Genomic DNA, 17,500 nt, shown 5'->3' with positions numbered 1-17,500 from the left:
CATAATGCAGCGCAATATGGATAAACTGTGCTGCGCAGGCCACGTTCAGCAATATGAAACTATACACAATTATAAAACAGCATAAGCTTACCATATGAAACTATAGACAATTATAAAACAGCATAAGCTTACCATATGAAACTATACACAATTATAAAACAGCATAAGCTAAATTTAGAATTGTTTAAGAATGGTATGCTATTTAAAGGTGGATAAACACAATTTAGAGGTGTGTGAACACTATTTCTGAAGTTCAGGAGGTGCGTAAACAGCGTTTACATGTGTTTACACACACAGACACACACCCTTGAATTTCTTAATTTTCCCCTGGGGATCAATAAAGTATCTATCTATCTATCTATCTATCTACACCCATTATGGCCAATATCACATACAACCACTGCAATCCCCAACACAGACAAATGGGGCACATCGGAAAGGCACAGATAGATACACGCACACACACATACTAAGCACATGACCATAATAACAAACACACACGTTCAGACACACACACGCCTACATACACACACACACACAAACATACACACAAACTTGAGTGCCCATGGGCTCTTAAATATTTGTGAACTTCATCATTTGAAGTCAATAACTAGGAAAGGCCAACCATTTGGATCACTTTATTGTCAGAGAATGAATTATTCAAATGTACCACATTTCCCCATGAGAAACAAAGAATGAAACAAACCACTTGTGTTTGTGTTTCATTTTCTTTTTTTTTTGGTGCTGGTGAAACCGGCAAGTTTACTGTAACAACTAAAATGAGCTTTTTGCCTGGATGTTCCCTATTGCCTGAAGATCAAAATATAAAATATATACACTGAAGCCGAGTACTGAGCTGTCTACTGAAAAAACTGCTTCAAAGCGGGAGGACAGTGACATCGATATTATATTTAGCAAACGCAGAGCAAAAACAGACATGGCGATCGGTCATTTACAATGTGTCCTTTGAGATGAGATAAACAGGAGGAGGGGAGAGATCCTGGACATTCCATAACCATGTCCACTGATAGCACGGGTGATGGGTGGGGGTTCGCACACAGGAGGAGGACAACATAAGGCCATCCGATGTAACAGCCAGGATTCTAAACTGAACTGAGGCATTATGTGTTTTATACGAAGGAGGCAGACGGATAAATCAGATAGATACAGATAGATAGAGACAGACAGATAGATAAATAGATAGATAGAGACAGACAGATGGATAAATAGATAGATAGAGACAGACAGATGGATAAATAGATAGATATACTTAGACGAAGATTCAAAGAGAAGGAGGGGATGAGGGAGACACCTTGAGAATGAGAGAAAGAGAGAAAAAGTGAGTACAAAAAGGAGTGTGTGTGTGTGTGTGTGTGTGTGTGTGTGTGTGTGTGTGTGTGTGTGTGTGTGTGTGTGTGTGTATGTGTGTGTGTGTGTGTGTGTGTGAAAGAACTGTGAACGAGGAGCAAAAGAGTGTGTGTGTGTGTGTGTGTGTGTGTGTGTGTGTGTGTGTGTGTGTGTGAAAGAACTGTGAACGAGGAGCAAAAGAGTGTGTGTGTGTGTGTGTGTGTGTGTGTGAGAAAGAACTGTGAACAAGGAGCACGAGTGTGTGTGTGTGTGTCTGAGAGAGAGAAAGAACTCTGAATGAGGTAAAGTAAATCCAGATCACGTGAGGTTTAACTCCTGTAGTTAAGTTGTCAAATCCTCTAAGAAATGCAAACAAAAGAGGAAACTGTTTTCTGGTCCCACAAATATTACCCTTATCTTTTCCAATGATTAAAAAAGTCACCCTTATATTTTCTACAAAAAAAGACAAAAATTCAACTCCAAGCACAAATCAAAAGCACAGTAAGAATAAAGAGTCATCAACTACACGTAATAACTGACACATTATTGACAACCACAGAGTGTGTTGCAAGAGTCTGTAAACAAAGAATATTGATAGAGTATCCTCTCATGATTTGTTTATTGTCCGAAGCAGCATCCTGGGAGTGGTCAGAGAAGTGGACATGACCGTGGGAGTGGTCAGAGAAGTAGACATGTCCGTGAGAGTGGTCAGAGAAGTGGACACTCCGTGCCACTGACATCAAGAAATGTCTTGGGAGCTCTCTGCTGATAATAAGCTACCGGCAGCCCTGTGAAGTGCACTATACCTACTCATGTGGTTTCATAAGGGACACTGAAATAATCAAGAGGCAGTCAAATCCTTCTCTCTGGCAGGACCTACAGTAAAAGCCATATCTGTTGATGCCAACGCCACAGCCAAATTCCACTAACGCAAAAAAGCAGCAGGGAGAATGGGACAGAGAAGCAAGACGTGACTGTGTTGCCTGTCCTTATGTTTGGAGACATGTTGTTGTTGTTGTTGATGATGATGATGATGTTGGTGGTGGCATGGGAGTGTATGTATGTTCAGAGGTTGGAGACATGTTGTTGTTGTTGTTGTTGATGATGATGATGATGTTGGTGGTGGCATGGGAGTGTATGTATGTTCAGAGGTTGGAGATGTGTTGTTGTCGTTGTTGATGATGATGTTGGTGGTGGCATGGGAGTGTATGTATGTTCAGAGGTTGGAGACGTGTTGTTGTTGTTGTTGTTGATGATGATGATGTTGGTGGTGACATGGGAGTGTATGTATGTTCAGAGGTTGGAGACATGTTGTTGTTGTTGTTGATGATGATGATGTTGGTGGTGGTAATGGGAGGTATGTATGTTCAGAGGTTGGAGACGGTTGTTGTCGTTGTTGATGATGATGTTGGTGGTGGCATGGGGAGTGTATGTATGTTCAGAGGTTGGAGACGGTTGTTGTCGTTGTTGATGATGATGTTGGTGGTGGCATGGGAGTGTATGTATGTTCAGAGGTTGGAGACGTGTTGTTGTCGTTGTTGATGATGATGTTGGTGGTGGCATGGGAGTGTATGTATGTTCAGAGGTTGGAGACGTGTTGTTGTCGTTGTTGATGATGATGTTGGTGGTGGCATGGGAGTGTATGTATGTTCAGAGGTTGGAGACGTGTTGTTGTCGTTGTTGATGATGATGTTGGTGGTGGCATGGGAGTGTATGTATGTTCAGAGGTTGGAGACGTGTTGTTGTCGTTGTTGATGGTGATGTTGGTGGTGGCATGGGAGTGTATGTATGTTCAGAGGTTGGAGACGTGTTGTTGTCGTTGTTGATGGTGATGTTGGTGGTGGCATGGGAGTGTATGTATGTTCAGAGGTTGGAGACGTGTTGTTGTCATTGTTGATGATGATGTTGGTGGTGGCATGGGAGTGTATGTATGTTCAGAGGTTGGAGACGTGTTGTTGTCGTTGTTGATGATGATGTTGGTGGTGGCATGGGAGTGTATGTATGTTCAGAGGTTGGAGACGTGTTGTTGTTTATTTGTTGATGATGATGATGTTGGTGGTGGCATGGGAGTGTATGTATGTTCAGAGGTTGGAGACGTGTTGTTGTCGTTGTTGATGATGATGTTGGTGGTGGCATGGGAGTGTATGTATGTTCAGAGGTTGGAGATGTGTTGTTGTCGTTGTTGATGATGATGTTGGTGGTGGCATGGGAGTGTATGTATGTTCAGAGGTTGGTCTTCAGCCAGTGCAGGAGGTTGTCTGTCATGCGGTGGGCGATGGCGAATTCCGCGGGCCACGTGGTGAACATGAGGGCGCCGTGGAAGCCGCCCGCGTAGTGTTCGTGCGTGACGGGGACCCCAGCGCGCCGCAGCCGCGTGGTGTACATGACGCCGTCGTCGCGCAGCACGTCGTACTCGCAGGTCAGCACGTAGGCGCGGGGCAGGCCGCGCAGGGACGCGTCCGGCACCAGGAGCGGAGAGGCCCGCGGGTCGCTCATCCTCCGCAGCACGCCGTCGGCCGTCGTCGGTACCGCCGGGGTGGTGGTGGTCGCCGTAGAGACCACCGGCGGTGCCGTGTAGTTGTAGCCGCCACGGAAGCGCTCAGGCAGGAAGGCGCCCCAGTCGGCGAACTTGAGCAGGGAGGCAGACTCGGGCCCGTTGTGTGCGTTGGCCAGCATGGCCTGGAACAGGGACTTGTCGCTGGTGAAGTACTCGCTCCAGAAGCGCACCATTAGGGTGCGGGGCAGGATGGGCATGTGCTGGTTCTGCCGGTAGGACGGCGTGTTCAGGTCCAGTGCCTGAACCGCCGGGTACAACAGAACCTGGGCCTTCAACTCCACCTGCTGCTCGGGATCCTGTTGCAGCTGTGGGCCAAGAACCAGATTAGAACCACTCTTAGAACCAGCCTTCTAAAACATTCTTACTGTCATCATCTTTAGAATTATGGGCATGAGGGAGAAAGTAGCATCAGCGAATGGTAAAGTGCAGGCCCAGGTCTGATGCTGACACTGCGAGTCCCTGAGTCCCTACCTCTGAGTATCTACCCCTGAGTATCTACCTCTGAGTCCCTACCCCTGAGTATCTACCCCTGAGTATCTACCCCTGAGTCCCTATGCCTGAGTCCCTACCCCTGAGTCCCTACCCCTGAATATCTACATCTGAGTCCCTACCCCTGAGTATCAACCCCTGAGTCCTTATCCCTGAGTATCTACCCCTGAGTATCTACCCCTGAGTCCCTACCCCTGTTGGGATAGAAGCATCGGCTAAATCCTACTCACTTGACTTCCCCAGAATGTCCCAGAATCAACCACAAGAACCAAAGGAGGTTCTGTGGCAGACTGTTCAGAGACCTAACGGGACACATGTGTATGCATGCATGTGTGTGTGTGTGTATGTGTGTGTGTGTGTGTGTGTGTGTGTGTGTTTGACACGTGTATTTGTACGCATGCATCTGTCTGTATGTGTGCATGTGTGTGTGTTTGTGTATGTGTATGTGTGTTTGTGTGAGTGACCAGGGGCTTCTGAAATAAACTTGTGCCTGACCGAATACAGGATACATACAGCTTGGGAAGTTAAAAGTGAAAATTCTTTACTCCAAAGTCTGAGGTCAAATGAAAGTCCAGTGTGTTAAACACAGTGCAACTCAGAACATTCTGTGCACTTACAATGGTACAAATATCCTTGCAAATGTCCATCCTTTGGCTCAGGTAAATTGGATAATCTGAGCCATGTCTGGTATCCACAATGAACAGTTACTTTGCCAAAGCAGCTTTAGAACATTTGTGGAAAATTTGTGGAATTGTCTCAGAGTGTTCTTGTAATCATTATGAGCCTTTACCAATTCAACCACATCAGGTTTTCATTACAAACTAAATTTTATCATGCAATTACCTCCAGAAAACCGGTGTTAACAATTACTCTCTACCGAGCTAATATGCCAGTTACTTTAACAGCTAACCACCATGTTTGATCACATATTAGCTGGCTTGGACTCTCTCTCTCTCTGTCTCTCTTTCTCTCTCTTTCTCTCTATCTATCCTTTCTACCTGTCTATCTTCTGATTACCTGCTGGGCGACGGCAGCAGCCAGGTTGCCCCCAGCGCTGTCCCCTGACACGGCAATCCGTCCCGGGTCCACCTGGTACTGGGCCAGAACTCCAGCCTGGAGGAAGTGCTTCACCACCTGGTACACGTCCTCAAACGGCACCGGGAAGTGGTGCGCTGGGGCCAAGCGGTATCTGTGGGTGTGGTAGAGATACGGTTAGAGATACGGTTAGAAAATTAGAATTAAAATTTATGTTAGTGTGTAGTTGGTTTGACTATAAGCGTACACACACACACACACACACACACACAGTGCTGCTCACTCTCTCCACCACGGCACCGCCGATGGTCAGTGACCCAACACCTGCCACTGACCATCGACGGTGCCGTGGTGGAGAGAGTGAGCAGCACCAAATTCCTGGGGGTGCACATCAGTGAAGACCTCTCCTGGACCACCAACACTGCATCACTGGCGAAGAAAGCTCAGCTCGCCATGAAACTCAGACGAGCAAGTGCTCCACCAGCCATCATGACCACATTCTACCGAGGCACCATTGAGAGCATCCTCTCCAGCTGTATCGCTGCTGTGTGGGGGAAGCTGCACTGAATACAACAGGAAAGCCCTGCAGCATAGTGAACACAGCTGGAAGGATTATTGGTGCTTCACTCCCCTCCCTGAAGGACATTTACACCTCCCACCTCACCCGCAAGGCGACCACAATTGTGAGTGATGCAAGTCACCCCACTCACAATTCACAATTTGTTTGATCTACTGCCCTCTGGGAAGAGGTACAGAAGCCTGCGCTCCCGCACCACCAGACTCACCAACAGCTTCATACACCAGGCTGTTAGGATGCTGAACTCTCTCCCCCCTCTCCCCCCTCCACCCTCAGCTACATAACATCCTGGACTTTGGACCCACAATGGCTGCCTTGCACTACTCCACTTGCACTACTCCACTTGTACACTTGCACATGTTGCAACTTGTGTTGTTGTTGTCTTGTTGTCCTAAAAACACAATACTTCTGCTGCTCTTACATAACTTGCACCACTATGCCACTTGCTTACTTAGGTCAAACAGAACTACCTCAGCCACTATTATATTGACTGTTTATGCACAATTGCACAATTTCAACCCAATTTTGCTGCTCTTATTTCTTCATTGTATGTGCCTTCTTATTTACTCATTTATTGTTTACTTGAATGTTATGTTTGTCTATGGACTTAGTTGGTAAAATATGTATTGTCTTCACCGTGGGATAGTGAGAAACGTAATTTTGATCTCTTTGTATGTCTGGGCATGTGAAGAAATGGACAATAAAGCAGACTTTGACTTTGACTTCAGATAGAGCCATTCAGATAGAGACATTCAGATAGAGACATTCAGATAGGACATAGATATTCTGATTGGATAGAGACATTCATATAGGACATAGATATTCAGATAGGACAGAGACATTCAGATAGGACAGAGATATTCTGATTAGATAGAGACATTAAGACAGGAGGATAGAGACATTCAGATAAGACAGAGACATTCTGATTAGATAGAGACATTCAGACAGGAGGATAGAGACATTCAGATAGGACAGAGACATTCAGATAGAGACATTCAGAGTGGACAGAGACATTCAGATAGAGACATTCAGATAGAGACAGAGACAGTCAGATAGGACAGAGCCATTTAGATAGAGCCATTGAGATAGAGACAGTCAGATACTAGAAAATAAAAATAAAAACTGTGTGGGCAAAATGGTAAAATAAGATCACTTGAGCAGCGAAAACAGCATATTGAGGTGCTCTGGCCTGTGAGTTGGAAACTACCTCAGAGAGAAGCCCAGTTTAAAATGATCTAAAAATAAAGTCCTCAGCACTAAAACAAATATGAAGATAGCAGCACTCATCTGAGGTGGGGTAATCATGATGAAAAACTACACAAACTTTCACACGGCCTCACTCCCTGAGCTGAGCCAGGGTAATCATGATGAAGAATGACACACTGTTTCACACGGTCTCACTCCCTGAGCTGTTTCAAAGGCTTCAGCTCGGCCTCTCTCTAGCTCACCATATCTCCCTGGTGTGTGCACATTAGAGAGGCCAAGAGGTGGGAAGTGGTGACAGAGCTGCTCTCGTAAGGGTGCAGACATGCACTGCTGACCACAGCCAGGCTATTGCCTCAGAGCTGCGGAACCGTGCCAGTTCTGTGTGAGAGATGCTAATTGCATTACATGCAATGGACTATTATCACTGGTCTTCGTATAATTATTACAGTGCATGAAAATGCACTGTACTGTTCTTCCTAGGCTTCTTCTTCTTCTAACGCGTTTAATGCAGCTTCAACCATTTAACGTAGAAACTTCATTCAAACTATGTTACGTAGGTCTTACTTAGGACAAGAGTGCTATGTATGTTTCATCTTTGTAACTTTTATACTTTTTAAACTATTCCAAATTGCCCCATAGACTTAACATTTGGCTGATGACATCACAATAGAGCACTTAAGCAATTAGAATCCTAGGCCTGGTGTTCCAGCCACCTGGATCAACTGCCAGTCTCAGGCTTTAAGCATACAGTCTCATTTTCTTAAGACTACACATCTTGTTCAACTGTTTCCTCTGTCAACAACATAATTTAACCATTTAAACTATCCACCTATTTAACTGTTCAGTCATTCCAACTATATTAAACCTCATCTACCTAGCAAATAATTTAACCTTTTAAACTATCCACCTATTTAACTGTTCAGTCATTCCAACTATATTAAACCTCATCTACCTAGTTCAGTCATTCCAACTATATTAAACCTCATCTACCTAGCAAATAATTTAACCTTTTAAACTATCCACTAATTTAACTGTTCAGGCATTCCAACTACATTAAACCTCATCTAGGTTTTTCAACCTTTTCACTTTTGACACTTAAAATGTCGGCACACTAACATCCTGTGTGAAAAAATAAAATAAACATACTATAGCCTAAAATTTCAAATAATACACAGATACGGCCTTATTATGGCTTCTATGCAAGACCTGCTTAATAAAACAAGCGCCCTCTGTTTCATTTGTAGGTGACTATATCTATAATTTAATTGTTTGTTATGAACTGGATATGTGGGCCCCGTTGTACAATGCCTGCATACCACAAATAGTGCAATCACACAATCAATGAGAGCATGTGGTTATAAATTCTTTGATGCAACAGTTGCTTTTCTGGACCAGTGAGTGTTACCATTTGGGTAATTTTCTGCGGCACACCTGATGATCTCTCACGGCACAGTGGTTGAAAAACACTGATTTAAACTATCCATCTATTTAACTGTTTAGTCATTCCAACTATTAAACCTCATCTACCTAGCAACCAATATAGCAACCATGTCAAATACCCTAGCAACCAGCATAGCAACCACCACAACTAACCTAGCAACAGCCTAGAAACCATGTTAAATACCCTAGCAACAGCCTAGCAACCACTTATACAGTTACAACCTAGCAACCAACATAGCAACCAATGGGTTTAACCTAGCAACCAGCATAGCAACCACCACAACTAACATAGCAACAGCCTAGCAACCACCTCAAGTACCCTAGCAACAGCATAGCAACCATGTCAAATACCCTAGCAACAGCCTAGCAACCATGTCAAATACCCAGGCAACAGCCTAGCAACCACTTCCACAGTTACAACCTAGCAACCAATATAGCAACCAAAGAATTTAACCTAGCAACCAGCATAGCAACCACCACAACTAACCTAGCAACAGCCTAGCAACCACCTCAAGTAGCATAGCCACAGCCTAGTAACCATGTCAAATACCCTAGCAACCACTTCCACAGTTACAACCTAGCAACCAATATAGCAACCAATGCATTTAACCTAGTAACCAGCATAGCAACCAACACAAGTACCCTAGCAACAGCATAACAACCACCATAACTACCCTAGCAACAGCCTAGCAACAGCCTAGCAACCACGTCCACTGTTACAACCTAGCAACCAACATAGCAACCAATGAGTTTAACCTAGCAACTAGCATAGCAACCACCACAAGTAACCTAGCATCAGCCTAGCAACCACCTCAAGTACCCTAGCAACAGCCTATCAACCACGTCAGATACCCTAGCAACCATGTCAAATATCCTAGCAACAGCCTAGCAACCATGTCAAATACCCTAGCAACAGCCTAGCAACCACCACAACTTCAACCTAGCAACCACCATAGCAACCAACAGGATTACCTAAGCAACCAGCATAAAAACCACTTAATTTGGCATAACAACCAACATATGTACCCTAGCAACACTATTGCAACTATATCTGCATTATTTGTTTTTTCTTTGTATGATATTTTACATCATATTTTTTGCATTTTCATGCACTGTATTTCCTTCAGGAAATGCTTTTCTAGTTCTTCTTCCGACCAAATTCAACGTTTAATGCGACTGAAACCGCTGAACCGTCTGACCTCATTCAAAGACTCCTACAAAGCTCTTGTAACGGACAATCGTACAATGTATTTTTCATATTTGTTAACTTTATACTTTTTGAGATATTTAAGATAAAAGAGCAAGAAATTTCCATAGAGTTAACATTGACCACCGTGGCGGCAACTTTTAGCATTATGACGGAGAATCCCCTGGCTGCAGCTTGCAGATCGGGGCTGGGCTCAATGTGGAGCGGAGCGCAACGTTGAGCTCAGCCCACCTTCAGCACGTCTTCTCACGCTGACAATGTCCGTAGGGCATTTAACTAGCGGCCCGTTGAATTTTACCTACGGCCCGCCCGCAAACTGCTTTCAACTCTGGCTTTCATGATTATGCTATAATCAATAAAATAAGCAGTGATTGGCTACAAAAGTAAACAATGTTGGGTGGCTCGCGCCTGTCACACTGGGCTGTCAGATATAGGGTGCATTCGTAAATTCAATCTAACACTCTGAAAATAGAATAACGCACGATTAAAAAGTGTCAGTGTGCTTGGAGTGCTCAGTGTGGCAATTTACGAACTTACCCATAACCAGGGTGCGATTTGTGTAAAAAACAGAGGGGGGGATGAAAAACAAAAATGAACGATTCATAGCCTAGTAATGTCACGGCTAATAATAGCCTATATCAATTTTGCCACCTTTGTAACATTTTAGTTTTAGTTTACCGTGGTGCTTGGAGTGTGCTTGGTATGATGATCAGCTGCAGTGTAGGACTACGTTTTGACAAGCATACAATTCACCTTGTTCTTGCCCCATCTGAAATGACTACTTTTGCTGCCTCCATCCTTTCTGTATTTGTTGTGTAAAAAAACGTTGTATATGATGGCACTGAAGTCTTAAGTTAGTGAATTGGCTAACAGTTTTAGTTGGTAACCAAATAGCCTACACATTGCGCTACACGCTGCGTAGGCTACGTGCATTCTCTCTCCTGCTGATTTGCGTTCAGTAGCCAAGTGCGTAATATTGCAAAAGTTGAAAAAATAAATGCGTTTATTGTAGCCTACAGAAAATAAATAGCCTACTATCATACTGTCAGTTAATTGGCTACAGTGCAGTGAAGAGTTTGGAGAGTAGGGCAACTTGAAGTTTTATGAAAATAATTTACGAACCAGAACATAAAGACCATGAAGCTTCTGTTTCTTGCAGCTGTTAAAACACCCGCTAGATAGTTTAAATACCCACCAACATTCGTTTTTGCAGTACAGATTATTTCTTAACGGTATTTGTCTACTAGGCCTAGCCTACTGGCTGATTTATCAAACGAGTGCTTTCTTGTTCGTCCTCCGAAAACTACAGGTGTTTCGGTAGAGAGCCATTGAATAAGCGATGCCAAGCAATTTCTATAACACTTTTTGTGACATTCAGCAAATACCAAAACCATACTGAGACGTATCTGAGATCTACACTGAGACATTCTGAGAACTATATTGTTGTGTGAGGACTATACTAATTAACTATATGGAACTTGTATACCTGTGAATCATATTTATAATAACTTTGAATCATACCTATGCTGTAACATCTGTGAAACTTAGTTATGCTGTTAGACCTCTGTTTTTAGACCTGAGCTGTGCTGTGTGAAAATTAAGATTCTAACCTAAGTTCTGTCTAAAACTGATCATCCGAAGGGCTGACTTTTATTCTTCAGTATATCACCATTAAATTTGACCTATTATCATTAACTGAGGCCTCTAGCTGTTGCTGCCAGTTCAGAATACTGATAACTGATAGATAGATCTGTCTTAGGATAATATGATTGGCATCATCAAGTTCTGTAAGAATGCAAATTCAGTAGACATCTGGTTTCTCCCATATCATTATTGGTTAACTTTAAAATTGGTTTCAACAACTTTGATTTTTTTTTACTGCAAGCTTGCATTGGTTGTTAAGTGTTCATTAGTGTGTTCTGAGTATCATTCTGCTGTTTCTGCAGTACTGTATTAAAACAAAGAATGTTGATCAATATTGAATTAACCATTTATTTGTACTGACTGCCATATACTCTAAGCTAACATCTATCCAAGGAAGTGGTTTTCAAGAATACTGTAAGTCTATGTCATCTGAATAATCATACTGTAATTAATGTTATACACAGCAGTTTTTTTGCTTTTACATGCAATGGTAATTCCCTGGAATTACATTTTCTAGTTATTTTTATTTTTTCACTGACCAAATGAATTCACTGTGATAGAGACGATCATTCAACCGGACAGGTCTGAACAGCAGCTAATTTGATCCAATTTAGAAGACTAGATACTATACTAGAATGAGCATTTCCCCCTAGATAAAGTATGGAGCTGGGTAGTTGGCATCAGAAGATGGACAGACAAGCAGACAGACGGGCAAGCAGGCAGACAGACAGACAGACAGGCAGACAGACAGATAGACAGATAGACAGTCAGTCAGGCAGACAGACAGACAGACAGGCAGACAGACAGACAGACAGACAGGCAGACAGACAGATAGACAGTCAGTCAGGCAGATACTGTAGACAGAAACAGACTCTCAACATGAGTCAACATGTGGGATATTCTGTAGCAGTGAGGGGAGTTACCCACCAGACCATAGTGCTGCCTCTCAAAGATGAAGCGTGATGAGGAGGGCAGGAGCCAGGCTAGGCCAGGCGAGGCGTGCACAGCGGGGGCTCTGAGTTCTAAAGCTAATTGAGCATTGCCGTGCCGTTGTGGGTGACAGGGCCCGTGTGAGAAAGCATGAGGGGGCTGCAGTTCTGCTTTGACAGCAAAGGCCTGGCAGAGCGCTAAAGAAAGCCTGTCTGGGGCAACAGTCTGCCAGGGCCTCTGCACCATGGTAAACAGAGCACTGAGATAGGGCAAACTGGCCCTGGACCACTGCAGGCTGTATCAGGGTTTAAACACAACAATCCTCTCTCTCTTCTTCCCTTCCCTGGACATCTTATCAGCAGCCTGGCTGCTGTGGATCATCCTCAAATGCTGACCTTTGACCTAATACCCTAACTGACAGAGTTCATGACCCCAGGGGAAGAGGGTGGGCGGGGGCGGGGGCAGCAGAGGGTCATGCAGTGTCAGCACAGCGAGAGACGGGCACTTACTCCACAGACACAACCACCGCATTGAGCTCCGTCACCATCTGACGAGCCAAGAGGTCGTAGGGACTCATTCCTGAGAGAGAGAGAGAGAGAGAGAGAGAGAAGAAATACACACACATGAGTATAATGGACATATACACACAGGCATGCTTTCACTTCAAACTCACACATATACAATGGAAACACACACACACACACACAAGTGCACAGACACCCAGACCGGAGGATGAGAGATAAGAGTGATTGGTAAGATGTTGACACAACACTATATCTATGCACACTGTGTTGTGCCGGACCGGACTGTCTAGCCTGCCCTCTGCTGATGTCACAATGGCCACACAGAGGGTGCATGGCAGCCGGACAGAACAAGAAGGACATGCACGGTCACAATCTCGCAGCTGCTGTTACGCCAGCCATGGCCGCAACCCAACCACTTTACAGGACAAGAATGGCATCACTCAGGGAAAAGCTAAAGGTTGCAGATGGAAAGTGATTATTTCAACAACAACAACAACAACATAAAAGTACACATAACAGGCGTCAGTGTAGTGACTGTGTCAGTATCAGACATAACAGGCGTCAGTGTAGTGACTGTGTCAGTAGCCAATGCTGTTTATGAAAATGTCAAGAGGCATCCATCAAAACGCTATAAACTACAAAGGCCATCGTAATGTAGAGTCCTAATGTGTTATACCAGGGGCAAAGCTTCATTTCATAGCAGTAGCCTATTGTAAAGAACTTGGAGTCCATTAAAATCCAATTCCAGCTCTGCTGATACGCTGGAGAAAGGCACTCATCTCTTTCTAATGTGATTTAGCATAGCCGGCAGTTAGTACATCATCAGATATGCAAGCAAGAATAATGCTGCATAATTAAATGCAAACTAAAATAATCTAAAATATATTGCTGGCTGCTTATGAGATCACCTTCTGGCTTTGTTGCGGATCAATCTACGTTATAAACAGTAATAAAATGATGCGCATGAAGACTCCATCAATCAGCCAACAGTGTAACAAACTGTGACTAACACAATCCAGCCATGTTTTGAAAAGTTCTGTTTCTTTTACATAGTTGTAGCCCTGGCTGGCCTTTTTTAATGAGCACTAACTCGAACCACATGCTGTAAGTCTGAAACAGAAAGAATGACTTTGGTGCAAAAGCATTGTGTATAACATAAAGTACCTCAATTACACAATTCTGTCACAGTTCTGTGATGCTATTTGTTTCTTACTGCAGTACAGGGCCAATAATGATTCGAGGAAACATGATGTCAGGGGTCAGGGGTCGTTATCTGTTTACTCCAAAGACCTTGTCTGGATAACTGACCAATAAACACACAGACACAATCACGCAATCTCTCAATCTCTCTCTCTCTCTCTCTCTCTCTCTCTCTCTCTCTCTCTCAGTGTCTTTGAAAACAACACTGTATTCTAATTTCTAACAGGAATCACTCACATTAAGGCCCCTCTGATGTCTACTGTAATGTGTTAAGCTATTTTATTGCTAGAATGGCCTGAGGCTTTAAATGCCGATTATGTAATAACTGACCATTGCATATTCATGTAGTATACAGTATAGTCGTGTTTGGGTGTTTATTGCATAGTCATGTAATATACGGTATAGTCGTGTTTGGGTGTTATTGCATAGTCATGTAATATACAGTATAGTGGTGTTTGGGTGTTATTGCATAATCATGTAATATACAGTAGTGTTTGGCTGTTTTTGTATTTCTGGCTAAGAGGTTACTATTTGCTCATGCAGTTACCCCTACATCTATGTCTCATGGGAACAAGCTCAGGACTGGACTCTGCACCTCTCCCTCCTTATGTCTACATGCAACGTGTAGTCGTAGCTTGCACATGCAAACAAACATCTCCACCATGTTTTGTTCCCTCATGCAAGACTTTTTTTTTTTTAAGGGTTTAGTTTTGTTGACCAAAAATTCAAAAGTTTCTTGACTTGACATGATGATCAAACCTTTCTTAAGAACTGTCAAAACTGTCAGTGTAAAGTTTTAAACACATACGGGGCATACCCTACATACGGTATATGCCATTACTACAGATCTAGGAGTATTCCAATGTACTCTCCCAAACAAAACACTACAGTCTGCACCAGCGTTAGTGCCAGTGTGTTTGTGTGTTAGTGGACTAAGGCTGGCCATGAAGGAGCCAGTGTGTGCATGTTAGCGCTAGTGTGTGTGTGTGTGTGTGTGTGTGTGTGTGTGTGTGTGTGTGTTAGCATGACAGGGATGGACATGAAGGAGCCAGTGTGTGCATGTTAGCGCTAGTGTGTGTGTGTGTGTGTGTGTGTTAGCATGACAGGGATGGACATGAAGGAGCCAGTGTGTGCATGTTAGCGCTAGTGTGTGTGTGTGTGTGTGTGTGTGTTAGCATGACAGGGATGGACATGAAGGAGCCAGTGGAGTGTATTTTAGCGACAGTGTGTTTGTGTGCTAGTGTGTTAGTTAGTGTGTGTGTGTTAGTGCTAGTGTGTGTGTGTGTGTGTGTGTGTGTGTTAGTGGACTAAGGCTGGACATGAAGGAGCCAGTGTGTGTATGTTAGCTGTGTGTGTGTGTGTGTGTGTGTGTGTGTGTGTGTGTGTGTGAGCATGACAGGGATGGACATGAAAGAGCCAGTGGAGTGTATTTTAGCGACAGTGTGTTTGTGTGCTAGTGTGTTAGTTAGTGTGTGTGTTAGCATGACAGGGATGGCCATGAAAGAGCCAGTGGAGTGTATTTTAGCGACAGTGTGTTTGTGTGCTAGTGTGTTAGTTAGTGTGTGTGTTAGTATGACAATGGCCATGAAGGAGCCAGTGTGTGTATGTTAGTGCCAGTGTGTTTGTATAAGTAAGTATAAGTATATATACTCTTTTGATCCCGTGAGGGAAATTTGGTCTCTGCATTTATCCCAATCCGTGAATTAGTGAAACACACTCAGCACACAGTGAACACACAGTGAGGTGAAGCACACACTAATCCCGGCGCAGTGAGCTGCCTGCAACAACAGCGGTGCACAGAGAGCAGTGAGGGGTTAGGTGCCTTGCTCAAGGGCACTTCAGCCGTGCCTACTGGTCGGGGTTCAAACCGGCAACCCTCCGGGTACAAGTCCTAAGCGCTAACCAGTAGGCCACGGCTGCCCCTAATGTTAGTATGACAGGGATGGATGTAAGGGACCCACTGGAGCTTCCCAGGCACCACCCTCCTCCGTGGATGTAGACGACGGCTCTCCTGAGCTCCGCGCCGCTGCTCTCGTGCTCGGCCGGCTGGTACAGCACCACCTCCACCCCGTCGAAGCGCTCCTCAGTGACCAGCACTCGCTCGTCCGACAGGGGCACCACCGCCTCCGCGAAGGTGATGAACATCATCACCCCCATGTAGTCCCGCAGGCCCAGCAACTCACTGAAGTCTGCCTGGGGATGGAGAGACAGAGAGAGAGAGAGAGAGAGAGAGAGAGAGTGTATGAAAGAGTGAGTGAGTGAGTGAGAGAGAAACATACAGAGAAAGAGAGAGAGAGAGAGAGAGAGTGAGTGAGAGAGAGGGAGTGTATGAAAGAGTGAGTGAGTGAGAGAGAAACAGAGAAAGAGAGAGGATGGTGATAGAGGAGGAAGAAAGAGAGAGAGAGTGACCCGGAGAGAGATAGAAAGGAAGAGAAGAAACAGAGAGTGAATGAAAGAGGGATAAGAAACAGAAAGAGAGGAAGGAGATAGAGGAGGAAGTGAGAGAGAGAATGAGAGAGGGGTTATAAAACAGAGAGAGTGAATGAAAGAGACAGAGAGGGGAAAAGACAAAGATAAGAGGAGGATAGAGTGAGGGGGAAGGATAGAGAGAGAATGAGAAAAGAGAGAGAGTAAGAAACAGAGTGCGAAGAAAATAGACAGAGAGAAATGAGATTGCTTGAGAGAAAGACAGAGTGACAGCCAAACAAAGTGAACTGGACTTGTACAGTGGGGTGCAGCATCTCTACCTGCTCTGCTAGGATTCTAGAATGTGCTACCTTTCCCCATTACACAACTGCATACTGTAGGTCACATGATCAGATCAGATGCCTTCAAGACAATTTAATGTTTTGGGCAGTCAGGATAACACACATGCATGCACGCGAACGAACACACACACACACACACACACACACACATGGGAATCATGTTAAGCAGCATAACCTCCTGTGCACCTGAGGTCAGTGCAGACTGGTAGGTAGGGTTAGTATGTGTGTGTGTGTGTGTGTGTGTGTGTGTCTGTGTGTGTGTGTGTGTGAGTCCTCACTCAGTCCGTCTGGGAGTACAACACAGAATTAAATTGATCTACAATGGCTGAATTTCCTAAATGGAGAGCATCATGTGTATTGTTCATTTTGAAATTAGTGGGGGAAGGTTACATTTGTTTGTAAGGGTTGTTTCCTGTAGCCCAGGTTGAGTTCTCATTAATGACAAATTAATTAAACTGAAGGAAGTAAACCCATAAATAATCTGTCAATTCAGGAAATAAGATCTAAAAATAGTGCATGAGAGCGGTAGTACAATGGTCAGCTTAGTATCTGACATAATCTGTTGTAACTGTCATT

General features: G+C 44.1%; 1 protein-coding gene across 2 annotated transcripts in view; it reads right to left on the bottom strand.

Annotated features, from left to right (window-relative positions):
- Positions 1 to 3,398: 3,398 nt before the first annotated feature.
- The window catches only part of aadac (arylacetamide deacetylase), a 15,080-nt gene continuing 978 nt past the window's right edge, over positions 3,399 to 17,500 (bottom strand). Inside the window, exons 2-5 of one of the 2 annotated variants that reach the window (XM_048263866.1) lie at positions 16,118 to 16,349; positions 12,942 to 13,011; positions 5,411 to 5,582; positions 3,399 to 4,209 (exon numbers count right to left, since the gene is read on the bottom strand). In XM_048263866.1, coding sequence (XP_048119823.1) covers positions 3,571 to 4,209; positions 5,411 to 5,582; positions 12,942 to 13,011; positions 16,118 to 16,349 — 1,113 coding nt within the window. In that variant the 3' untranslated portion in view covers positions 3,399 to 3,570. The remainder of the gene's footprint in view (positions 4,210 to 5,410; positions 5,583 to 12,941; positions 13,012 to 16,117; positions 16,350 to 17,500) is intronic. The other variant, XM_048263867.1, reaches the window with a different exon arrangement.

Source organism: Alosa alosa, chromosome 15 (assembly GCF_017589495.1).
Source record: "Alosa alosa isolate M-15738 ecotype Scorff River chromosome 15, AALO_Geno_1.1, whole genome shotgun sequence".
In the NCBI taxonomy this organism is placed as follows: Eukaryota; Metazoa; Chordata; class Actinopteri; order Clupeiformes; family Clupeidae; genus Alosa; species Alosa alosa.
Note: the sequence above shows the minus strand (reverse complement) of the source record. Positions and strands in the feature narration are given on the sequence as shown.